This window comes from Chelonus insularis, unplaced genomic scaffold (assembly GCF_013357705.1).
Source record: "Chelonus insularis isolate UGA/USDA-ARS -01 unplaced genomic scaffold, ASM1335770v1 contig_76_pilon, whole genome shotgun sequence".
In the NCBI taxonomy this organism is placed as follows: Eukaryota; Metazoa; Arthropoda; class Insecta; order Hymenoptera; family Braconidae; genus Chelonus; species Chelonus insularis.
Genome location: NW_023276741.1, coordinates 108832 through 136459, shown reverse-complemented (window position 1 = coordinate 136459; position 27628 = coordinate 108832). Strand labels below are relative to the sequence as shown.

Here is a 27628-nt window from a genome sequence, read left to right as displayed (position 1 = left end):
AAAAATCATTTGTTTCCGGATAAAATTTGACTAAATGTAGTTCATTTCAATAAAGCCCTCCCGTGAAAAACGAGTTAGATATGGCCATATCTGATCAGATCAGTATTATGAGACTATACAGATCTAATCAGATGGTAAAGATATAATCAGATTAAAATTTCAGATCTGAAACGATCCGAATAGACATGACATATCTATTTAGATGCTAACAGACGAACGGCATTCAGATCTGTTTGAATCTGAACGGAACTAAAAAAAGTTGATAATTTGCTATAGACAGAACAATCAGATCTCATTAGATATGATCATGTTTGAAAAAAAGTTTTTTATTTTTGCTGAGTAAAAAATCAGATATGATCAGATGTCATATATAACCTCAAATCTGAAAAAATTTTATCATCTGAACAGATTTGAAGAAAAATACATGATTTTATACAAATAGATGATTTAAAAATAGCATCTTAAGTTTTCTGGGTTAGCGTAGTGGTAACTATGCAAGTCTACGGTTACGAGAGTTCTAGGATTGAGTCTACCTAAGTTTCATTACTTTACCTCAAAAATTATTTTTAGTACAGAGACTAAATCGTAATGATGACATTAAAATATTTATGCACTAATAAGATTTAAATTTGATAAAATTGTTATTTTAATCAACATTCTCTTCTAAATTTATATCTGAGTAGATCTGAAATAGTTTAAATAATCAGAAAAATGAATTCAAAGTTCAGGTCTGATCAAATCAGTATCATGAGACTGTTCATATCTGAAAATTAAAAAAAAATTCAGATCTGATCAGATTTGAACTCATCTTTCACGGGCTTTCATGTAGTTTTCGATCAGAAATATAAATTAAGTACTACAATATGACTCTTTTTCAAATCTGATATTGTTATGATGGTGAGTTACACTATAGTGAGTTACAACGTTTTTTTATTCAACATAATTTTGCTTGAATGTTAAATAGAAATTTCTCTTGATCGGTTTTTAGTGAATTGATTCAATAAAATTAACATAAAGTGAAATTTTATCAGTGGCTCCAAAACAAACATCAGACGATGAATACATGTGAGCATATTTAAATAGACCTTTCCTTTCATTGAAGATCAAACGAATATGAATGTAAGAGAAAATCATAAATTTTGCCGCCGGGATTTTCTACTAGACACCTTTGATCCGATTAATGGGATGCGATCCATGTTTTCACAGGAAATTCATACGAAAAAATCTAATATTTACTAACAAGAACATTTTGGCGAGTTAATACAAATATGTTTATCTTATTTTCATGATGAATATTTATTCGATAATAATTTTACGAATCGAATAGAAATGTAATTGGTCATAAAAATTTGAGCATAAAAGGAGTTATTTGTACTTCAAACTACATGAATGAAGGGAAAATTTCTATACCACGTAAGTCAATTTTAATTAATATGTACCCTTGTAGAAATTGACCAGGCCGGAGTTAACAGAAGAAAATCTGATTAGGCTTGCCTAGTCGGAGCCCCGGTTGAACGTGTTTTCGTATTTTTAATCAGGCTTAGCCTAAACTGGGCCTTACTAAAAATACTTCTGGTTAGTTTATTTCGAGTTAACTGATTAAAATCCAGACTAATTATAAAATAAACTCTTAGTAGGTCATAACGCCAATATTTTTTTAATAAAGGGTCATATGAAATATAAATCTTTTCTCTGTATTCCAATAATACACAACAACATTAATAATAAATTTTTTTTATCTATCAACTATTTTATTATTGTTGTCGTGGGTAATTTATCGAGTAAATAGCAGCGCTGGTTAGAAAAGCATGAGTCCATAGTTTTTGATACGAATTCACCACGAAAAAACTTTCAACAATAAAATTTTTGTGAACATTTTAGTAAATTTATTAAATAACTTATATTTGAACAATAGTCCGAAACGAACAGTTTTATTTTTATCTTTATTTTTTACGTTCTCACCGTTGGAATATTAGTTTTGCAACTGTTTTCAGGCGACGCATCACTATTTGGATGACCGAATTCGTGAATTCATTTTAAGCAGAAATGGGCGATATTACAGAAATATTGATATCCAACGAATCGATATTCCTCATCAATGGTTAATGATGTACCGATATTAAAGTCATAAGTGAAAAATTTGAATTTCAAATTGTAATGACTTCTGGTGAAGTTCTGAGAAAATATCTAACTATTTTCAAATTTAAAGCGAAAGTTATGTGGAATTAGTTGAATCATCTTTTTGTTGACGTAAATGAAAGTGAGAGAGAGAAAAATAGTACTTTTAACTTTATCGTTCAATTTTCCAATCTTCCGTACTGCAAATACTTACCAAAAATGCGATTATTAATTCGGGAACGTTTTTGAATAGATATTTCACAAAAAAATATTGCAGCTGTAGAATATTTAAAAAAAAACTTATTAATTGAAAACTATAAAAACATGCATTTCACATTTACAATATGGCCAATATGGAAGTCACCTTTAAAATTTACTATCAAATTTATAGTAATAATTAATGAAAAATTTTTGTAATATACCCAGTGAATACTTTAATCATTAATTCAATAAATAATTATTTGTTTCTAGAAATTCAATGGGCCCCTCTCGAAGCCTCCATAAAGCCCGCTCCTATGTGCTAGAACTACCTTAATAGTCATTAAAAATCGTCAATAAGTGAATAATGACATTATTGCACATATTTATTAATGAAAAAATTGGACATTTTATTTCGTTTGTATATATGTGGATATTTTTCAAGCAGGTCTTCTAACCCTTTATTAAATATATAAATAAAACTAAAGTGCCTGTTTGTGATTTCGAGAAAACTGTTTCAAACTGAGCTCAGATAGTTATTCGCGTGTTATTGAAACGTAAATGACCATTTTTAGAATTTTTGTCTGTCTGTCTGGGGTAATCTCGGAAACGGCTTTGACGTCAGAAGTAACATAGGCTACTACTTGTTTATGTAAATTGCTCATAACAATTGGATTTGTTATAAACAATAAAAAATGGATACTATCCAATCTATTCGAATTTTTCCAATGAGAGATTATTGTTTTACTAAAAAAAATGTTACTATCTAGATAATATAAATATGAATGCGCTTTATATGTTTACAACAATTTAATCCATTCTAAACAATTAAAAACGGGATCTATGCAACGCCTTTAACTTCTTTTAATGGGAAGTTTTTCCTTTTACTGAATAAGAGTTACTAACAACTAACAAAAATAGGAACGATCTCTTTTGGGTTATAACAATTGATTTTGTAATGTACAGTTGAAAACAGGAGCCCCGCAATAAATCAGAGATCTACCAACAGAATATTTTATTTTACAAGGCAACGTTACTGGCTATGTTTTATGGATAGAATGGACTTTTCTATTCATAACAATTTAACCGTACTACACTTACAAATCATGATCGATTTATTCTTATATAAGTAATTATAAACATTACGCGAACGAAGCCTCAACGTATCTAACATGTGGCTGCCAACAGCTTTAGTTTAGTTATTTGGAACACCACAAAAGATCTCTACATGGCTGATAGTGCGTGAAAAAATATCGGACATTGATATATCGTCTATAAAAAATATCGAATAAAAATATTCGATATTAGGAAAAATTTATCAGTATTTCGATGTATCGACAGATATCTTCTATCCCCAATTTTAAGTTAATATATATTACCAGAGAAAAGTGACGTGAATAGAACTTCAGGGTAGACTTCCGTTCTAGGAACACCTTCAAAAATAAATTCTTTGTGCTGGGATACACGTAAATAGTGAATAAATTTATTTAGGTCGTATGCGGGATGGCACATACCAAGGGGGGAGCCACATATGACGAATTCAGGCGCGATTTAAAGCGAATTATATCGACTGACAAGATAGTTTAACTGGTAGAGCAGTCAGCGCGTAACTGGATGGTCTAGGTTCGAGTCCTGGCCTTAAAAGAATATATTTTTCTCTGAAAATCGTCCTGAGCTAGTCGTTGAGTAGTCTATATGTGTTTAATTGGCTAAAGTGGAGGCACACACCTAGAAAAGAACTTCTTCCGAACTCATTTTCAAATAGGGCAATCTATTTCGAAAATTTAGTATGTATTTTTATGAAGCCAGGTAGAAGTTTAACACGATTAGGGTAACCTGAAGTGTGTTGATATCTAAGTTTTAAACGAGAAAGCTGTCGGCCAACTATCGTCCTATTAAGTCACTGTAATTTTTATTTTTCTATTAATCAATTTATTCCACTTGTTACGCGTGTACTCTAAAGTTTATTAAATGCCTTATTCAACTATTCCGTTGCCTTCCACATTAATCCTAACAGGGTAATCTCTAAACAGAACACAGCATTGAACTTGTATGTTTGTTTTCTCTGACATTATGTCACATAAATGGTGTTCGATTTTTGTAATTTTTTTTGAAGTTATACATGCGATTCTCTATACCCTTCTATACTAAATTAGAACAGCATTTACTTCGCGTAGTGTAAACGCAAAATTAAAGCCTATTTGGCACACTGGGATTAACAGGCAAAGAGACTCCACTATTCCAGGTCTGACGTCACTGAAATGAGTGGTCTGTTCGACTGTCTGAACCTGTACCTATATCGACTGTATACGTATGTCATAGACACGTCAAGTTTTTGTTATTTGAAAGAAAAAGAGCACAATTAACGTTACTGAATTTTTTTATAAATAAACCTTTACCATATACTACAAATTATGAATTTAATGCTTCATTATGCATGAATATTTTTTAAAAGTTATTGTTTTTTTCAACACTATGAGTATAAACGATACTTTAACTCAATTCTTGAATTTATGCACTTGGCCTTCACATTTTACATTTTGATAAAAGAAAAAAATAATTTTAAAATTAAAATTTATTTTACTAATATGATCAATTTTAATTTGAGTTTAAAAAAAAAACAAAAATTATATATTAAGTTGTTTCAAAATATAATTTCATTGGAAAAGTGAATGAATGAATATTGATTTCATCATGATATTATATTCGAAGACCTCCGATGAAGGAGCATGGACGCATGGCACGTGGAAATCAAGCGAATGATTTCCCCGGAGTTTCTAGTCGCCTCGAGACTTAATGCTGAAGTGACACAATAATAAGGTAAAACCAATAAAGAACGACATAATAAACATTCCTTAACGCACGAGTTAGCTTGTACAATATTTATACGAACAACTTTGATTGTATGGCTACAAACTAAGTATTTATTAAGGCTTGCTATTCGTTTATCATTTATTTCTAGTAATGTTACCCACATTTAGTCCTTATTTTTCTCATGAGGTAAATACACTGAAAATCAAATTTTCGCTATAAAAAAAGGTTCATTTAATCGATAAAAAGAGTTTTAAATATTCACATTGAAATATTTTATTAAATTTAATGAAATTTCGCTTCGAATGTGTATTTCGATATTCGGTTCGAGATTACAATAAGTTTGAATACAACAAATGACATTAGATCATTAAAAAAATATTAATTGTTCATAGTTAATTTTTTTCTCAATGTAGAAATAATTATCTATTGTTTACAACAATTGCATTCAGTATAAACATTGAATAATTGAAAAATATTTTAAGTAATTACTGACAGCCTTTTTTCATGTATGTAAAGTTGCATTAAAATCGGTTCAGTAGTTCAATGATTAGCCCAACTAAAATAATGATTTTTTGAATAATTGAAAACAAGTTTTGTTATTATAACATAAAGTTTACCAGCCTTATTGAAACTAATTTTTTAGTGCATTCGTGTGAAAATCAAAACTAAAAATTAGTCAGGGTCCGATTATACTTCCTAATTTCAAGATCTAGACCAAGAAAAGACGCTTGGCAATTATTTTTATTATTATCATAATTATTAAAGCTATATTTATTGTTATTATAATTATATTGACTATAACTATTATTAAGGGATTAAGTGTGAAAGTTTTGCGTTAATTGCAAAATTAAGGTAGCATAGCTGGAATATATTTTTAAGAATCAAACAGTTCTTTAAACTAGATATACCGATCATTTTAACTTCTTTTTTTCACTATTCTTCTTTCGGAGAATGAGTGCTCATTTAAAAATACAATATTTAAAAAACTAATTCTATAATTAAAAGCATAAAGTTGAGGATTGATAGATCCTCTTTGATTTTCTTCTTCTTTTTAAATATTCAATACAAAAATTTATATGCCACATAAAAAAATAAATTTGAAATCTATTATCCTTACTTCCGATTGTTGAAATTCTCTTCACGATTCATCGATGAGCAACTGTAAAAGTTACAAAAGCTTAAAATGCGCATCAGTAGAACCGTATAAGGCATCTTTAGCTTCCTGGCTAGCGAGTTTGTCCCTGAGGACATACTCTCGACGTCTGTGGATTGGTTATACCGGATTTCAAGAAAAACTCGGACGATCGAAGGTAATCAAGAGCCAGACGTCTCGAGGGAGGACTCAACCTACACGGAATTCAACTGTGAACTTGCTCCAATGGTTTTCAGGTACAACTAACATCTGCGGTGGACATCCAAAAGTTGTCCAACTTTTCAATGCAACGCCAAGCTACTCTGTACACAGAATACTAGAAAATTTGACTGATATCAAACCACAAATATTGCTTGTTTTTGGTAAGATAGCTTTGACGCATTTTTATGTCGTTTAATTTGACATCATTTTTTAACAAATTGATTTTATAGTATCGAGTTATTTGACGTTACGAACATTTAGTTATTAGATTCTCTAGCAATTTTTACTAATTTATTTTAAGAGAGTAAAATTTTACTATTTATGACAGTATACAAGTATTATTACCCGGCTTAAACATTCTTACAGAAAAACGAAAAATCCTATAGGTTTTTTTCGAATTTAAATGGGAGTCATCATATTTGAAGTGGAAAAGTTGAGAAATTTCTGCTACCCGGAAAAAGTCGAATAGGAATGTACAAATTTGAATAGGTATATAAATAACGATCGTAAAACCTACAGAATTTAGAATATTCCTCTGAACACAACTAAATAGGATTATGATGACTGTAAAAGAGAATTAGCAATCCTATAAAAAACGAGTAGTTTAGGATATTTGGGATAAATGTTTAAACCTAAAACTAACAGATTTCTGCGACTTTGTCAATTCCAAAAACCAATTCCTACGTGATTGAGTTAATTAATAGATAATGTATACATAAATATGGAAAAAGAAACATAATTTAAATTTTATCGCAATACTCAATTTTTGTTCCTTTACGACAAATTCAATTGTTATAAACAAAAGGAGTATGTGTTCAATTTATGTAACACGATTGGTACCATTTTTTCAGCAAACGAAAAGAGAACGCGTTAAAAAAACTCAAATATATTGAGTCGATACCGTTTTCCAATGTTTATAACGAATTTAATTGTTATAAACAATTTCTATGAACAAAAAGTAGCCTATAACCTTCCTGCCAACGCTCTTTACATTTGTGCAACCGTTTAGCTTATCAAGTGATGATCGAACTTACTTTCGGCAGGATCAAGAAAAATAGTATACGACACACGGCCAAAAACGTTAAATGCCCCAGTGTGTGTGATACAAGGGCCTCGGCTTCGCCTCGGCTATCATATCACGCACGCCGGGAAATTCAACTTTCTGGCCTTGGCACGTAAAATACTATTTATGTTCATCAGTAAAGAGCAATCCTACTTCTTTGGAGCCAATCGTGATATCGTCTATTCTAGATCTTAGCTTCTTAACAAATCTGTATAGTGTCATTTGGCAAAAATATAATTCTTTGGCAACAGTTTTTATTTTCTTGCTATCATTGATAACTGTATCTGCTGCTTTTTAGATCGACTCCTGTGACACTGAATCTCTTATTGATATTTGGATATAAGTCCCACAGAAGAAAAAAATGACAATATTTATATTTCATTTTTGGTACAAATGAAGTTGAGCAAGTCCTTCTGAGGTTACAGCGTGCCCCCCAAAGAAAGAACATCGTCTACCAATCACATGTGTTGAAAGAAAAGCAATATATAGCTTAGTTTACAAAATACACATAATTTACCCATGGTATAGCAGAACAGTAGATAAATACTTATACTGAAACACTGAACTAGCAACACACGTACTGCCGCTCTGAACGCCACTTATTATTACAGTTCAGTCAACGCGTGTCATTTTACTCCATTTGTGAGACAATTTTAGTGGTACGGGCAATTTTTAATTTTAAGATGGGAAAATATTCGTCATAGTGCGTAGAAAAAACGTGCCCAAAAGCGAAATTGCGCTTTTTTTCTATTTTTTCGCATACTTTTCTGTTCCCATGTATCAAAGCGAGACATCGCTATACACAGCGCCACGCGCTACAAAAGGACAAGTGATATCGAATTTTAATAAATATTATCATAATTATTAAGTAATTATAAGATTGAATTATTTTATCTTTTAATTTTCACTAATTTGTAATAGTTAGTGATTAAAAAAAAATATCAATTTTTATGATAAGATATTCATTATTATTGATTGATATTTTTTAGGCTCGTACAATCTATCATAAGGATATGTCCTTATATATGCAGTGTCTTAACAATCTTACAGTAATGAAAAGATGTGATCAATACAGACACTATGTTATAAAATTTTTGAACAAAGAAAAAGAAGAAAAAAAGAAAAGGGGATAAACTGAGTAGCTGTATGTCTTATTATTTCAAATTAAATATAGCCTCATAGTATCATTGGTAATTAATAACTTATAAACTTTAAAGAAAGAAAGTGAGGTAGCTAGAGATCATAATGGTGACTCGAAAATGAGGGATACCTCACTAGATCAATCAGCCAATACAAATGTACTAAGCAAATATTGTAAAGCAATATGTTCATTATAAGAGGTTGTCATAATTAGACATTCATAAGATTATACTGTAAAAAATTTCTGTGATAATTTGAATGTACATGTAATGGTTTGTGAAAATACTACGAGAAATCCATATTGTCGTGAAAGCTTGTTCTGGGCGAAATTCGAACCTATGATCACCAACTCGTGTGGATCTAAATCTGGTGACTTAACCCACTCGGTTATCGACTTATGAGGAAAATTATTTTAATAAGATATATATAATCATATCCATAATGATTTCTCGATAGTGAACCAATTCATTGATCAAAATATTTCTAAAAATTTTGATTTTCTTTTTTGAAAGGAATGTTTTTATTCAGTACAAGAAAATTACAGCTAGACGCAAAACGTAAATTATCGCTCAATAAGTACAAAACATCAGAACATTTTTTGGTGATTAAAATAACTCATTGTTGAGATTCAAAGAATAGAATTACATATATTGTTGTGTTAATTGTTAACATATTAATATTTTATTTTTTACTTAAGATCGTGTAGAGATATCGACGAAAAACTTCTAAGGTTATCAACTCACCAGCGCCAAGCGTGTTTTAATGTGCACATTGAAAAATACTTAGCACATGTGTTGTAATTTTCAATCAGTACATATGAATTTTCCATGTTATGAGTGAATTTCAATAAAATTCATTAAAGTTCAGCTAAAATATCGAATTTTACTCTACATCATTGAATATCCGTACAGGACATATAAGTATCCTACACGGAGAAAAAATTCCGTTAATTTTTATTTAAAAATCCATACAAAAATTACCGTGCTGCTCAAGAATGTGAGTTCAAACTTACTGAAAAGTAAAAAGTAATGATCAACATACAAAAATTATAAGTTACATAAGAAAATGTATCATTCAGTTTTTTGAAAATTACTTTGGCAGCACCAGAAAATTTAGTGTTCCACAGCACCTGAAAATTTAGTAACGTTAGCTGTGATAACTACGTAACCGACAAACAATTTTATTTAAGTTTAGTGATAATTTTTTTGGTTATATAAACAAATAAATAAATAAATTAGGTTCATTGATAATTAACTTTCTTAACTAATTAATTCGTTGGAATGAAATACGGCACACGTTTTACAATACTGCCCCCCCCCCTATCCCTACGATCGGGATCTTACGCAGAAAACCTGTGTCGTCGATACAACCACCCGGCTCTCCGAAGAGATCTTCTTCTCCCGCTCACGGTGGCCCGAGAAAAATCATATAAATGACTTTTGTCTCGGCCGGGACTCGAACCCGCGACCCATCGTGTGTCAAGCTGACGCTTACCCATGAGTCCACCGCGTCAATCCGTTTAAGCTTATCATAAATTGTTAAGATATAACGTGTTGCCGCCAATATTGAATCGTAACGAAAAATATGAATGTCATCTTTGTTTACAATATGGAAAAAGTAACTATAGCACTGAGGGTGTTCACACAATCAAAAACAAAAGCCGTAAGATGTACGCATGCGTACAAACCAATTTTTAACTTATTATGATGTTAGTATGCACGCGTACGTCTTAAATTGTACGTTTTACGGCTTATGTTTTTGATTGTGTGAACGGTCTTACAATACAAAGAAAGATTGTGTTGGACCGATAATTCGAAGATTCCCGACCCAGCACGGAAACTCTCGAGAATAGAAAAAATTATAGGAGAGCACCCGAATTTTTCCTACCACACGGATCATAATAAATTATATACAGATTCTTATTTTTTTCTAGTCACTTACTAATTTTTGTTTAAAGTTTGAATAAAAATTAATATTTATCGAATATTACCGTGCTGCATAAGAATTTTTACTTTTACTCTTCTTAATAAATATTGAATCTATAATAAAAATTTTAAAAGGATTACTAATTTTTCTTTGAAGGTTGTCTTAATTTTTTAGGGAATTGACATTTGCGCGTGGATTGTTGTGCTGAGCACGGTAATTTTTACTGGAATTTTTTCTCCGTGTACAGTTGTTCATGAACTAAAAAGTCATTGACAGTGTTTCGAAAATTTCATGTACAACTGTGAGTTAAAATCATTGAATTTCACATTTACTTTTTACAGTGTTAGTTTCAGGTTGTACAGAAGTTTTCTAAAAATTCATGATTTATTTTTAGTGAATTGTATGCTCAACGTTTTGTTTAATTTTAAATTCAATAATTTTTTCTATTAAAATCGAGTGTAAGGTAAAATAAAAAAAATTTGCCATGGGTGTTCAGTATTCATAACACGTAAAACTCATAAAAGACAAGAGGAATCCACAATGAACCGATAAGCGAATAATCTAACTGAGAGAACCTGTAAAGATGGGAACCAACAAGTACTTGAAAATGCCTTTTTTTTAAAAAAAATATCTTATATTTTATAGGCTATTTATTAATTGATTTATCTTGATTTTATCCTTGCGTGTAAATATTTTTCATTATATGATAATGATCATGGAAGAAATTTTCTAAATTTGGAAAAAAGTATTAAAAATTATAATAATTAATAAATAATAATCAAGAAGCTCGACTTTTAACATTTACCTTAGAAACTTATGAAAGATGTAAAATAAATTTTAAGTGGTCATCGTGTTCGTCGGCAAATAGGGTGATTTTAATAATGAATGAAGTACTCTTAAAAATGATTTATAACTATTTTCTTTTAGTTTTTATCATAGGATATTTTATGAGTGGTAATGGATATAATATACCACCGAGAATTTAAAAAATAGAACTTTTTTCGAAAGATAATATTAATTTTAATATTAATATTTTTTTGGTTATTATTATATATGATTTATTTCATAAATTTAATATCATTTACATTTTTGGTGCAAATAAACATACTTGTTACTAAAGATTCGTTTCTTTTTCAGATTACAAACGTTTACAACATAAAGTAAATTAATGACAACATTTAATCATAATTAAGTCATTATATTTTGAGGATGAAATTTTTTCTTTAATGACTGCAGTGAATAAAATTATCTTCATTGTATATTCAGAGAAACAATTTTGGATGGAAAACTATTCTACGTATTTTACTTTATTACGCATGTATGTATGGAATTTTCAGATTACTCGTACGAATGACCTCTACAATGTATATTACTGGCAGTTAATTTTCATGTATTTTATTATTATTTTTTTGAAACTGTTTAAAATATTATTTTACATTAGTTTATTATAATTCCGTCCGTACTGAATAGCAAAAAGAAATATACATAAATTTTTTACAGAAAATGTAGTAAAAAAATATAAGAGATTTTTCTACCTTTCTTGTAAGAAAAAAATGTCATTCGATTTGTTTACAAATGAGAGAAAAATATAAGGTTATAAAGAATTGAGTAGGAAACATACAAAGGTTGTATTCAAAGTAATTGATTTGTCAATATGTGATTTTCTGACCAGTCGGATTTCCGATTGAGTTCATTGAAGATTTTTCCGTATATATGATTATTGAAACTTTTATTTGGAATCAAACTGAAGTCAATAACATATAAATCAATTTTAGATTCAAATATATTTATTAGTGTACAGGATAAACTATGAGCAGATAATTAGCAAAATGAGTAGAAGTTAATTATTGAAGGATAGAAGTCGTAAATTAGTTATTTTTCTTTGAAAGGAAATTTATTACCAATGACAATTTCTTGTCACATGCTTCGTCTATTCCGATCATGATTTAATAAAATGACACCACGTCATAAAACTATGATGCTTCTCGACTTCTAAGGAAAATTTGATAAGTAATAAAATAAATTAAGTATTAATAAATATGTATATAGTTCATGTAGACACGGGTTTAATTATAAACTACATTATTAAAAATATCAACAAAAAAAGTTTTTTTTCATTTCGTCTCAATCGAACGACACAAATCTCAGATATATTTATATGAAGTCACAACATCAAACGTATTTTTTTTTAAGGATTCACGCGCAACATTTCCTTTTATCCTTTTCAGTGACTGAGATACACTTCTAACAACTTCTTTTTTTATTACTCTCGTTTCCTCGACTTGTCCTTTGCTTTACCCCTTACTTTCTTCACTCAAGGCAATTATTTTGTGAGTCTTTGAACTGAAAAAATACTATTTCCTACGATATTTCAATATTTTATTCTTTATTTCTAATTTAGCATTATTTGAGTTTTTGTTATTACGTAAATTAGAAATAAACTAATGCATATTATCCATTTTATAAACATTATCTATTGGTCTTAATATGTATTAAAAATTCCGTTTTTCAAGCAATAAGCAGTACTTTCGAAAAATGAAAAAATTACGTTACTGAGACAATTTGAATAATGTTTGGAGAAAATAATATTTTTTTTGGTATTCCTTCCTTCCAAATTTTTAACTTCCCATTGAGAAATTACTATTATGGGTCCGATTCTACAAAATCCCGAATTTTGAAATCTCCACGTTCCAAGATCCCTAGAGTCTAATACAATAGTTTTTAAGTGGACGTCTATTTGCGTGTACAGTGCCGGACATAGATTCTGTGTAATTTTTTGAAAGTTATATATGGGATTTCCCTATACAAAATTACACAGCATTTATATCCGGTACTGTATGCACGACGTGGAATCAATTGCATTTGATGTATAATTGTGCAACATGAAATTGATTAAGTTTTCGTCAAAACTAGTTCAGTCATTTTCTGTTCGAATGTTACCGCATAAAACATTTTTGGTTGTGAAGTACTCACTATTGTATTCTTAAAAATTAAAGGGCTGCCATCCTGAGTGGTGCATACAATTTATACGATTATTCAAATCTTCCAATATAGGTACAGTAATCGTACGGAAAGAGTTACCGCTTCAACGTAGACTTAAAATTTACTACTTACTATGTTGTTACTATGATGTGTGCGAAAACCGCACAAGGACGATCATGCGAAAAGACAGAGTGCACAACCAGAGAAGATTTCAAGAAAGTTATAGATAAATATATCTGGTGTAAACGGAACGTCGGATGGACCAACAATCGCTCCAAACTTCTCCGAATTAGACAGAATGTCTGAAGTGAGACACCTGTAGTTAACGACAGAAGGTTGCAATGTATCTTGACCAGTTTAAGAATTGGCCACACACGGCTAACGCAGAGTAATTTATTCTCCAAACTACCAGATAATCCATGCACACAATGTTGTTAACCAATAATAGTACGTCACCTACTTATCAAATGCAATAGCCCAGAAACACACAGAAAAAACCCCCTGAGTAATACCTCAGCTTTGTTCAGCGACGCAGACTTGATAAACAAAGTTTTCAAGCTTCTAAAGGACACCAAACTCTTAAACACTATATAGATATATATATATGTAAAAAAAAATATATATCGCATGATATCTTTGAGTTGTAAAATAAAGAAATCTTAAAATCGTAAATTTATTATTAGTAGTATATTCACTCTTTATTCCCATTAAAAACTACTCATTTGGCATTGGGATATTATCAAATTTATCCACATCCGTATCATAATACAAATCATAAATTTTTTATTTGTAGATTCTAATGTAATTTTTTTTTGTACATTAACGATTTATCTATTGGACTGTACTTACTTTGAGATCATTCATATGCTGTACAGTCAATGTTGTTATGTTTTATTCTTTGTTCCGCTAAAAGAATGCCATTGACAGTTGAAACAACTATTGTATTACGAGTCTTCGTTTCAATTAAATTGATGTGACTAAATATACGTTCACTGTAAGCATTCAAGTATGAAAGTAAAATTGCATTAAACACAAATTTAGAGACCTTTTTGAAAATTATATGCTTATCACCTTCTTCACAGTCTATAAACTTTGTTGAAATAATATCAATTAGGTTTTTAATATTGATATTACCTGGAATATTGAAATATGATAATTGACGCCACTTATCGTCGATTATTTAATACTGATTATATAGTGTGATTCTTTTTTGATGATATTGTAAAATATTTGTATGTCGCCATCTAATGACTATTAGACTAACGACAGTTTGTTAGTTAACGACGATTGCTTGAAGATTAGATTGTTTATAGCAACGAAGGGAGAGTTTGTTTATCTCCAGTTTTTGACTGAGACTTGCGTTGACCGCACGGATACTTTGATTTTAATGAATTGCTGTCATTCTTAAATAAACTTTTCCTTTATTAATTTATGTTCCGAAGTCGTTATTTGGTCTTATTTTACAATATTTGTAATAGAAAAATGAAATTACAAGCTGGATTTAGATAGTTAATTTCAATTTGACTTACGTTATGTTTTTTTTTTCTATTTATTAGAATATTCGGGTCGATTATTCTTCTGTTCGGTTACGATTAAAATTTTTTGTACTTAGTTTATTTAGTTCAGTATCACTTATTTCTTTATATAAAGAAATTATTTTTCACTTGACACCTACTCATTAAAAATGACTGGGTAAAAAGCTAATCAATTAAAGTATGTGATCGGCATATATACTCGTTTATAAAAAAACGTGATTTTTTAACATGGAAGCCTAATAACCTTGAATTTTCAGTCACTGTATTATTTGAAACTCTATTTAGAATCTTGAACGTTAATCTATTAGCTCAATACGATAAGGAAAATGACTGCCAACGTTCAAATACAAAATATACAATGCGTGTATCAAGAGACACGTTTATTTTAGTAGTGTCTCGAGCGCCAAGTATGAATAGCGGTGACGAAGGCACTACCGTGTCTCTATTCCGCTCAAATTAGCACTTTTGAGGTTACGCTCCTTTAAATTTCTAATTTCTCTGCAATGATGACATAAACTTTATTAAAAAATCTTTGAAAACCCCATTGATTAGCTACGACAATAAATTGCAATTACTATTGTGTCCTGAAAATCATTTATTTGCAAAAAAAAAATTGGCCGCGCCCCTTGGACCGCATTTTAAGTAAAAAGAATCTTTTTCCTTAAAAGTACGATTTTTTTTTATAAAGTTGGTACTACCATGAAGTTGCTGCATGACTATGGAAAATATTATGTTGGTAAAAAACGAAAGAATTACTGAGGCGCCAAATTATGAATGTAAATTTTTTTTGGTATAAAAAATTAATAAAAAGTAATAAAGTTTTGGGGAGTGTATCAATTGATATACCGTGTACCTATTACTTAAATAAAACAACCATCTTTCAATAAATGTTCTTTTAGCGCTGGTGAGGGAAAAATCTCAAGCTGCGAAACAAAATGTAAAGGTTATTTTATTGCAATAACAATGAAGTAAAGTACAACCAAATGAACATTGTCATTTTATAGTTCAATGTCTTTTCCAGATATTACACATCAAAAAGAAAGAAAGAAGAAGAAGAGAAGTTGGAAAAGAAAAGAAAAGGGTTTGACAAATTATTAAAAATATTAGGAGAAAATTAAGTAGATTTAAAATCATGTTTTCATGTGTTTTTGAATTTTTTATAATTTTGAGGTACAGATAAATTTAAAAATATACTTTTTTTGGTAAATAAATAAAAAAATATAAAAAAAATAATCAATGAATATTCTACTAATCATAATGAATATACTTTATATCCAATAAATACATGTACTAGAGGATCATTGAATAAATAAACACAATGAACGGTTGAAACTGTTTCTACTCTACCAACATTGTAAATTTACTGCTGGCACATTTCGAAAGGGGCACAAATGTTATATGACCAAAATGTTCAGGACAGTATAATTCTGGTACAAATGTCGCTCCAGTACAATAGTATAAGGCATTAAAGACGCAACAGTTAAAATTGTGTTAAAATTATTAATAATTTTTTTCAAAATTACTTTTTATTTGAATTAAGTTTTTGGGAAAATTCTAAATATAGATTTACAGAAGAATTCAAATAGTTATTCTGTTGACTTTTGATTCACTCTCATGTGAATGCAGCATGAATCTTCTGTCTACTTACGACTTCATTCTGAACGGTCAATTTCCCCCTAAAGAAAACCAAAGTGTACAAAGTCCAGAGATTGTTATTTATTTTATAATGTTTAACGAAAAATTAAGTGACTCATAAATGATAAGTAAGGTAGCTAATCTATTTTTTACATTTAATCACAATAATTAAAAATTGAACATAATAAGTATTTCTTTTCTTTTATTTGTAGGAAATTCTCATGAAAAAAGTTGATGGTGGGAATGCAATAGAAGAGAAATTGTATCCTACTAAATTGAAAAAAAAGAGAGGAGGAAAAATTTAAAGAATAGAACTAAAATTTATGTGCTCATATGAATTATTGCACTAATTATTTTACTTACATCTCCTCACTTATTACTTTTTAGATTTTATAAGTTAAAATCAGAAAAGGCGCAAAAATCTAATATGCCGGAAAATTTAAGGTGCCGCTTCTAATTCTGAACCTGCGTGGATGTTATGCGCGACGATCGATCGTACATTCAGCGCTGTCATTATGCCGTGTCCGTATTATGCCGACCGAGTTTTTCGGTATCGAAAACGACAAATATTTATGTACATTTTAAGTTGATAGGTAATACATAGAATGTATTACCGATGGTTTTACGTTTTAAAAAAAATCGTTTTACGTTTTTTGAAAACTAATTCATGTCCTTCAATCAATAATTTTGTTTATATCTCAAGATCGGTAAGAGATAACAATTTTTTTTTATTGAGTTGATAGTTAAATACTACCAGACTGAAGACTATTATACAGTACCGGACATAAATGCTGTGTGATTTTCTATAGGACGGTATAGGAAAATCGCCTGTAGAACCCTTAAAAAATTGAACAGCATTTATGTCTGGTACTGTACAATCTATACACAGATAGTGATGTCTGTTCTAAAATTCCATGTCGTAGTAACGGAGTCGAATAATATATATTTCATTTGTTGTACAAAAAATCATGAAATCACACCAAAAACAGCCCTAACGGACTTCACAAAAATACGCGCCAAGTATGAATAACGAAGACGATAATCATCGTTCATCAAGTGCGATCTTTATAAAACTTCTTTATGTGAACAACTACAAAAATGCATGAAATCATTGCAGCCAAGTATTTGAACATAAAGATTAATTATATTTAATAAAATAAAATAGAAATGTTTTTTAATTTTCGTTAAATTATTATGTAATTTTTTACATAAATCAAAGACAAACTCTTTATAATGAGATAAAAAAAAATTCAATACATGAAGAAAGTTGACAGCCTTATTACGTTTTAAAATTTTAAAAATAGAAAAAAAAATTGAATTAAAAACAAAATTTCTCTTTTTTTATAAAAATTTATTTAAACACAATTAACTTGGCGTGGCTATCGATTATATGAACCATCTTATCAATTATAGTTTTATCTACAGCTGTAAGAGCCACGCCAAGTTAATTGTGTTTAAATAAATTTTTATAAAAAAAGAGAAATTTTGTTTTTAATTCAATTTTTTTTTCTATTTTTAAAATTTTAAAACGTAATAAGGCTGTCAACTTTCTTCATGTATTGAATTTTTTTTTATCTCATTATAAAGAGTTTGTCTTTGATTTATGTAAAAAATTACATAATAATTTAACGAAAATTAAAAAACATTTCTATTTTATTTTATTAAATATAATTAATCTTTATGTTCAAATACTTGGCTGCAATGATTTCATGCATTTTTGTAGTTGTTCACATAAAGAAGTTTTATAAAGATCGCACTTGATGAACGATGATTATCGTCTTCGTTATTCATACTTGGCGCGTATTTTTGTGAAGTCCGTTAGGGCTGTTTTTGGTGTGATAATCTCAGCTGAACAAACCAACAGTGGCGCTGTGAGCAAAAAAAACAAAGACTATTCAGGAAGCAAGAGAGGGGAGAGATGTGTGGACTAGAAAGCGCTTTTTTATTTGAATTAAAAATATTATTCTTTATTAATATTATTATTTTTTACACTATCTCATTATATTTTCTTTTAGTTTGTTTTTTTTTCATTGTTCATTTAGTATTAAAGTTGGTAGATGGCGGATAATACGAATATCAGAATAGACGAGTAACTAGTCTCGGAAGAGGTTAGGTTTTTGAATAGTTAAGACAAAGAAATAGGCATGAATGATAATAAAAAAGACAATAAAACTAATAATAAAGATAGTAAAGGTATTAATAGTAATAAAGGAAGTGAAGGCAATAAAAAATAAAAAAAATACTAAGGACTGCAGTAATGCTCCTCAAAGAAGTAGAAATAGAAGCAAAAGTGTCATACGAACGAGGGATAGTGCTAACGTAGGTAAGAGCAGTCAAAATGGAATGGAATTTGTAGCTTCTAAGAAAGGAAAGATAGAGATAAATAGTAATAATGGTGTAGATAATGTTTTTAGTAATATGAAGAAAAGTTACAGTAATTATGCTGCACAAGTGGCTAGTTCTGTAGCTAGACCAGTTTATTTCACTGGATCAGATAATGGCCCATTCATTGTACATTTAAAAAAAACTAAGTTCTTGAAACTGAAAATAAAGAGGTACAAAAAACGGTGACAAGAAAAAAAAGAAATCTTATGGATATCGAAGTTGAAGGTTTGAAAATTAAAAATTCATCCAATAAGATGAAGACATTTTTGGAGCTTTTTTTAAGGAAGTGCTTAAGCAAGCAAAAAACTGGTTTACTGATGGTTCTAAACGCAAAGGTGAACCATTTTTAGGTTTAGCCCCTTAGAGACTAAAGAATGAAATTGAGGTAAGATTCAGAACTAGTAAATTTGCGTCCATTTTTACAGCCAAAGTAATGGCAATTTAGTAGGTACTATTCAGTGTAGGGATAGCTTTAATAAGTACTGTGCAATTTTTTTGGATTCAATGAGTTGAAGGCTTTGGAGTAAAAAATTGAACCATAGAAAAAATCCACGGTAATTCTTAGCATTAAAAGTTTACTGTCAGAGCTCGCTCCTTCTAATAAAAAAAAGCTTTTATTGTATACCAGCCTATAAAAGTATTGTCAATAACGAAATAGAAGATGAATTGGCTAAGAATAGTGTAATTAATGGTAAAGATTGTGTGCTGAGCATTCCGAGTTCGGACTTGAAGGCCTGGTGAAAAGAAAAAATTAGATCAAAATTTCATAATTGGTGTAATGTGACTGGTAGAGTTACAGAGATTAATTATTTCAGCCATTATTATAAAGAAAGCGTCCTTGGTTTCACGGTTGCAGCTTCAGGAGGAAATCTATGGTATCTATAAATAAGCTAAAAAGTGATCACACTTCGCTTGCCACTAGTTTGAATACATTTAATAATGTCTCATGTCGTATCTGTGAATGTAGAGAGTTTGAAGATAATGTAAACCAAATTTTCTGGCAATGCTAAAGATTTAGTGCCATAAGAAAATGTTTTATAAAAGATTTAGTTAAAGTTAAATGTTTCTCACGTTATAGTATAGAATCTTGTTTACATTCAATGAAATGTGAAGTAAGTAAAGTGGAAAACAAAAAAAAACTATTTGGAAATGAAAGAAAATATTCGTGATATTATCGAAGAAGCTAGGAATAAAAAAAATTTCCTATGCATCGTAATGAAAACTATCGTGCAATCTGCGTAGGATAATAATATGGTACCGTACGTCGTACGTAGACATGAAATTACCGTATGATAATTATTGTACGGTTCCAATCGCTGTATCTATATCTCTTGTCACATTTTAATGGCCTCTTTACACAAAAATCGATGAAAACATGTAAAAAAAATCATTAAAAAAGTGGGTTCAATGGGTTCCCTTGTGAGACTTTTTTGAATGAATAGATTTCTTCTGTTCGATGCGCCTTATTCATCCTCATCTCCACAGCTGTTGTATTATATAGACCCTGAAATACTCTGATCATTTTCGCACTTACTCCAGCCTAATATAGTTTGGGCTACAAGATCGAGTGTACAACAGAGTTGAATGCTCAACAAAAGCCCACAAATTTATGATATAATTTGACTTTCTCTGTACATAGCGCTGTAGTTATTCTAGTATTTAAAACGAAGATTCTATATTCACAAAATCGATATGGTGGAAAGCCTGCTTGATCTTCCAGCAGTTTCCTTATCATGAAGATAGCTGATTTGCTAGAACAGGTATGAGTGGTTGACAATGGCGTTCGTGAGTGTGATATGCCGGTAGTTGGAAGAATCTTGTATGTCACCCTCTTCGTGAAATACATTGCCCTTAGAAAAATCTCTGCCCTCAAATATTCATTAGGAACGGTTCCAAAGCTGAATACTTCATTCAATAGTGCTTTAAGTTCATTAATATAACGATTTAGAAGAGCTGTATAAAAATTCACATTCCAACTGTTCAGTCCAGGACTGTTGTTTGATTTAGCCCGAATTATTGCACTCTTAATCTCGCCAGCATTGAAATCGACATCAAGTGACGGGTGCCTGGCTTGGGAGTTTACACTGACAACCAATCAGAATAGAGAAAAACTTTTTTCGTTTATAGCCAGGCATTAAGCAATTGTGCTTTTTAGATCTTTAATACTAACTAAGAACTTACTAGAGTAGTCTTCTATCTCTTGCTTTCACTTGTGAAGTGTTCGGCTCAACCAACAGATTCTGAGCACTTAGTTGCGCCTTGGACTTTCCATACTAATACCCCCCCCCCTCCCCCCGCCACCTAGTCCGAGTTTCAGCATATAAGCCCTAGTGGCGCTAAATTAGCAGAACGGAAGGAAGGAAGAGAACGAGGAGGGAGAAGGGATGACGATAGGGCACTCTTGAAGATCGCTCGCCACTTAGCTTGTGGCTGCGCCGAAGAACATCACGCACAAAAATATAGTCCAAAGGGACACAACAAGTTGCCGTCTTTTTCTAATTATAAGACTTCCTAGTTAAGTCACAATTAGTCAATATAGTCTAAGGTCTTGATTCAAAGTCAGACAGATAGCCACAGAATTAGTCAATACTGCTCGATCGTTAAACATAGAATAATTTGGCGACTGAAAGCCAACGTTATCCAGTCAACTTCGTCAAGCTCAAATAGTCCAGTCCAAGAAGAGAACGAAGGGGTTTTTCCGAGTTTGCTGTGTAGCTGATGAGAGGAGTCCGATTCCAGAGAGACAACGACCCAGAATTCAGTCTACGATTTTGAAGGAAGCCTGGAGAGTTCCAAAAGGACGGAAAGAATAGAATCCTGAGAAGTGCAGCGAAACAACATGAGCGAGTAAGTCCAGCCAGTTATTTCGTACGGGTGATGAGTATGACTGTTATACTGCTAGAGTCTGTTCTTTGAATCAATCTTGCTGATCAAGTCCTTATAGTCTAATAAGAATTTGCTACTTGTTGTCTTTCTGTTGCCCCGGGTATAGTCTCAATCATTGAGTTCTCATAAAGATAAAGAAATAATCCTATATGGAAAGTCATTAAAATCTCATGTACTGAATTATTGTTTTATATCGAGTCACCCATAGACGACGTCTATGATAATATCTATTGTCATATATTAATGTAAATCAAGCATTGGTTAACTATCTAAGTAAAGTTATTTTCCTATTAGAGAATAAATTAAAATAACATGAATTTAGTCTTTTTATTCTGAGGGAAGATATTACACCTTTCCCTAGTTTCAGGAGGATAATATCACTTGGGGAATCCAGATGCCCCAATTCATTTGGTTATAGTCGTTAATCTTATATGTTCCAATTAAGTCATATTAGCTATTTCGCTTGCCAATTCTGCTTGCTAATTATTTACAGTTTCATCTTTTTAGTTAAACCTTCTTTTTTTTCTGTAAACCGAATCTAGACGATAGCATATTTGTTTAGCTATACAAGCTTTTTCAGTAGTTGTTTAGATAGTTGCTGTATATCCAAAAGCTCACACATTTACATTAACACTAATATCAGGGACGGACTTGACAAAAATTCGACTCAATTAGACACTTTTTTTAGGTGACTTCACGTATGAAGTGGAAAGTTCGAAAATACGTTACGAAATATTGATAATTAATGACAATATAATACAATTACAATAGTTTAATAATAGCTCTAATTTAAACAATATCGTTCTGCTGAGCTTTCTAAAAAAGTTCATTTCTATAATAAAATAAAATGAAGTTCCACAAGTGTCTTGTGATTGTTCGTGTACCTTCCCGATGACATCCTTCGTCGTTAGCTATCGCTCAGCTTAGTCCAACAATAATAAAATCTGAAAATGAAAAAAAAAATTTAATTAATCAGCATACAAACTTAATGTGCTTAGTGTGAACGAGTTGACTTACAGAATCTCCGATCAACCAACGGTAACTACGCCATTGCTTGGAACCTACTTACCTCTCGGAACGAGAATGAAAGGCTCTTTATCTTAACTCAGCTCGATGAAATTTTTAGAGACAGCTTAGTGATAGAGCTAACTTTAAAGGGTCTACACGATTCGCTCAATGGCATCCATCATATTTCCGGTCATATTTAGGCATGCCTCCACGTGCATTACGCCAAAAACACTCCACATTTTGCGTACATGCACCTGTATCCGGGTCAACGAAATTGTAGGTGTGATTTACCGTCAGATGCTTACAGCGTGAAAGTATATAAATGAATAGAAGAACGAATCAAAAAGTTGTAAGGATGAATTCAAAATAAATTTGTTACAATATAAAAGATTTACATCATATCAAGTATTTTTTTTTAATCACAATAATGAAGTATTGCGATAACATAAATATTTTCAGATATCCTTTTTTTTTAATTAATAGTTATTTGTTTTTATTAAACCTAAACTGGATTGTGTTGACTGAAAATATATTGTAGTTCAGAAACAATGAATAATTTAAAGGTATAAAGATATTTAAACCATTAACATGATTTATTATTGAGATTTAAAGTAAATAATGATTCATATGAATTTTCTAAAAAATTATACATATGGATTCGTTCATATTAATATAATAGTAATAATTTTTTAATCGAATGAATAGCCGAGCGGGTGAAGGCACTGGTCTCAAATGCGAGCAAGCTAGCGGATCGTAGGTTCGAATCTCCCAAGAAACAAATTTCAGCCTATGTACTTTCGCGGAAATTTAATTTAAATACGTTTAATAATTAAGTATTTCAACAATATAAAATCATAAAAATTAGTTAATTAAACAAGTTAGTTTTTATATTCAACTTGCCGTAATTAGGCTTTCCTCACTTGGTCCCAGTAGGGACAAGCGTTACATTCCCAATGTGGGCCTAATGTAGTATCCCACTTGGTGTCTAACTTAAAATTAGAAAACTCGCATTAGGTGCGAACTCTTTCCCAAAAATGAATTCTAATCGGGACGCTTTCCACTATTATTCCATAGTCTTTCAAAAATTTTGGACTATGTTCACGTGATTCAGAATTAATTGACGCATGCCGAATAGGCATGGAACATCCTTCACACGTCATGATTTCTATCAAACTAATTAAAAGTAAAAATGAACAAAACAGATATATGCTAAACTTACTCATAAAAAAGAACAAAAGCAAAAAAAGTGTGAATTTCTAGAAGTGAAAATCATGATATAATATAGGAAAAATACTATTCTCAGTAATTGTCAGTTAAGCATAAACGAAAAAATTCGTCGCTTATATCAAGGAAGAACTGAAATAAAATAATTAACGTATTTATTTACATCAAAGTTAAAATATAATAAGAGGAGGGAAAGACGAGTAAGTGTTGACTAAATTATATGCACTTCCCACCCCCTTGCCTCTTTTTGTTACGTTCTGGAATGTACGATCAACGATTTTAGGGGATTCGCTGATTTATCATATATAAGTTGTACCATGTAATGTGTGAAATAATGGAAAAAAGTTTAATTCCAAACAATTACCGTTTTGCTGCATTCCATAACGATCAATTCTTTTGAATCATTTATTCCTGAAGTAAGTCCCTCCAAACATTGCCACCAGGTGGCAAGGAACTCTTTTTTCAATTTCAAGAAACTAGCTCAAAAAGATATTAACATGCTGTCATAAAATTTATGTTTCAAACCACTGCGACACTTTAGTAAGTTTTCTGATATAATCAGTAACCTGATTATATACATCAGGTATTAATCTATAATTAATATTTTTAAAACTTTATTAACTACATGACGAAACGCACATGCGATTAACATTTATTTAGCCTGCTAGCGGTCTTTATTTAAAATGATTAATGAGCAAAAAAATAAAAAAGTATTCTGAAGAGTGATTAACGATTTGTTCCGTCTGTTACAATCGCTATTAATATCGGAAATAAGAAAAATTGTGTAAAATAATCGACAAATTAGATGTGAAAAAGATTCGTAAATTTTCATTCATGAAGTTTACATCATAAAGAAAACTGACTTGATGCTTGATTTCTAGAAAAGTGAAGTTTTACATCTGCTCAGAAGACTTTTAAAAAAAAAGAATTATATCTTTCAATTAGATGATTTACACAGACACATTCTAGATAAGAGCACTTCTATATTATGTATATAAATGTTGCTAAAATAAAGTTAGATGTGAGCACAACATTAGTATGATGTTTGATACTAGACATTTCATCACATGAAAATCCCGGGGAAAAAATTCTTTCCGGAACCGATATTTTTGTTATATTTTGACTCATTGTCAAGAAATTATACCTCATCAACACAATGTACAACATATTCAATGTTGAGAAGCATGATTCACAGCAGACACGAAGTCAGTACACGTGACTATCCGAATTTTACAACTGTTCTGACTTGGAGAGTCCTAAGTCAGGTAGTCTACAAATATTCAAGAATTGCTTAATGAAAGAAGATAGTTCAGTCGTCTCAAGTGCAGTCTTACGAACAAATGTGACCGAAGATTATTGTTCAACACCGTGTCAGTGGTCCAGGAAAAATAGTTGTGTGTTTTTGAGCACGAAGCTGTGCTGGCGACGACGCCACAGTGCCTCACGGATAGTTACACATACAGCACACTACAGAAAAACTCAGCTGTAATTGTGTGCCTGTCGCTACACACTGTGTTAACTCATGTTTTTTGTGATTCTAATACTTTGGACAAGTCTATTAGTGAAAAATAGAGATAATTAACAGACAACTCAAAAGTTATTAGTGGTTAAGTGTATATATGGATCGATTAAGTATTTTATTTAGTTTATAAAAGTAAGAAAACTCATACAAAATGGTGTTTGTGCATTGTCTTATCGACTTCTCACATTTAACCTCATTATCATTCATTACAGTCCACCAGTTGCGATTTTTCTCGTCTTGGCCGACTCAAAGTCAGGACAACAACATTATTAAAAAATGAAAGAAAGGATTCACAACTAGAAAATCTAAAATTTATAATTCAGATGAAACGGAAAAATTATCTATATCTTTTTTCGTTCTCGAGATAATTGAGACAAAAAAAAATTCGAACGCACACTCAAAGACTATTACATTCGACTCTCAGGACCTTAAAACGTAGAGAATGCTCAAAATGCGGCATTCGCAAAACCGGACCCATTACAATAAGTTTCCACTGAGAAATTAATAATGCTTTCGGTATTAATTTGTTGACAGGTTGTTCTTATATTCACTTTTTCGGAAGCCTGCAGACGACAAGAATTTTGCGATATCACAAAGGCGAATCTTTGGCATACAAAGAATGATAAACAAAGAATATTCGTAATAACTGATTAATTTTATAAACCTATGAAAAATATTCTAATTTACGACCTAGAAAAATTACGACTCAAAGATTTTTTCTGGGTTTAGAAATAAAAAATGCACCCAACAAGCTATTAGTACAAATACATACAAAGAAATGCCGACAAGTGTCGTGAAATACTTAGATCTACCAGAAGAAAATATATACAAATGTATACTGGTTACGTATTTCGCATAACATCAGCAACTCTGTTCACTGATACTCGAGGTAATATGCGAGAACCAAAAAAGGTACAGAGTATGAAAGAACTCGCGATTTGAATCAGCCGAGAACATTAAAAATTCACGAGACACAAGATATTTTAGAAGACAGCAATGACATTGTCAGCGAATGTAGAGAAAATAATATTTCAGGGTAAAGTAATTTAAATGACAATAGTCCAGAAGAGATTCATACAAAAAAAATAATTGGAGAAGAAAAATTAGTAATAATTCAACGAGGAAAAAATATACAAAAGTTCGAAGGATGCAATAAGACGATGGTACAATTATAAATTTAGTTATATGCTGCAAGAAATTGATGAATACAAAACTCTGCTTCTGAATTTGTAAATAAATTACAAGATTCAACTTCCGATATTAAAATACGTATAAAATACATAATGCAAGATAGAATATCACGAAATGTATAAAAAGGAGTAAATAAAGATTATGTCTATCGTTTAAATCTTTATGAAAGGGCTACAGCTATGAAACTAGATGAAGTGTGCGAGTTGTTTCTCAATAAGATAATTTTGCAGTAGTAATTTTTTCTAGAAAACATACTACTTGTAACTTTGTTTGAAGTTGAAGACTCCAATATAATGTCACAATTTTGTAAAATGAATTATAACTCAACTGTTTAGGTTGATGAGTAATAATATATTTTACGAATTCTTTTGCATACATTTTTAAATGTAACAAGGAAAATACTCCGCAGCTAAAGAAATCCTACTGAATAGAGTTACAATGCCGAAAAATTTGCAACATACAGTTTAACTTTGGCTAATAAATCTATAAATATAAATATAATATAAAAAGCGGTCAAGGTGCGACCCTGAAGGTCCACACGACAAACTTCCTAGAAATTTTATTTAGGATTTTTCAATAATTTTTTTTTTTTCGATTTTAACAAAACTACTATAGTTCTTGTTTTTCTATCTTGTACAACCATAAAG

At 30.6% G+C, this 27628-nt stretch overlaps 1 protein-coding gene across 1 annotated transcript in view; it reads left to right on the top strand.

Moving 5' to 3' along the window:
• The window catches only part of LOC118071215 (membralin), a 97430-nt gene extending 84848 nt beyond the window's left edge, over positions 1-12582 (top strand). Inside the window, exon 13 of the mRNA XM_035090259.1 lies at positions 11751-12582. Within this exon, the coding sequence (XP_034946150.1) occupies positions 11751-11782 (32 nt within the window). The 3' untranslated portion in view covers positions 11783-12582. The remainder of the gene's footprint in view (positions 1-11750) is intronic.
• The last annotated feature ends 15046 nt before the right edge of the window (positions 12583-27628 follow it).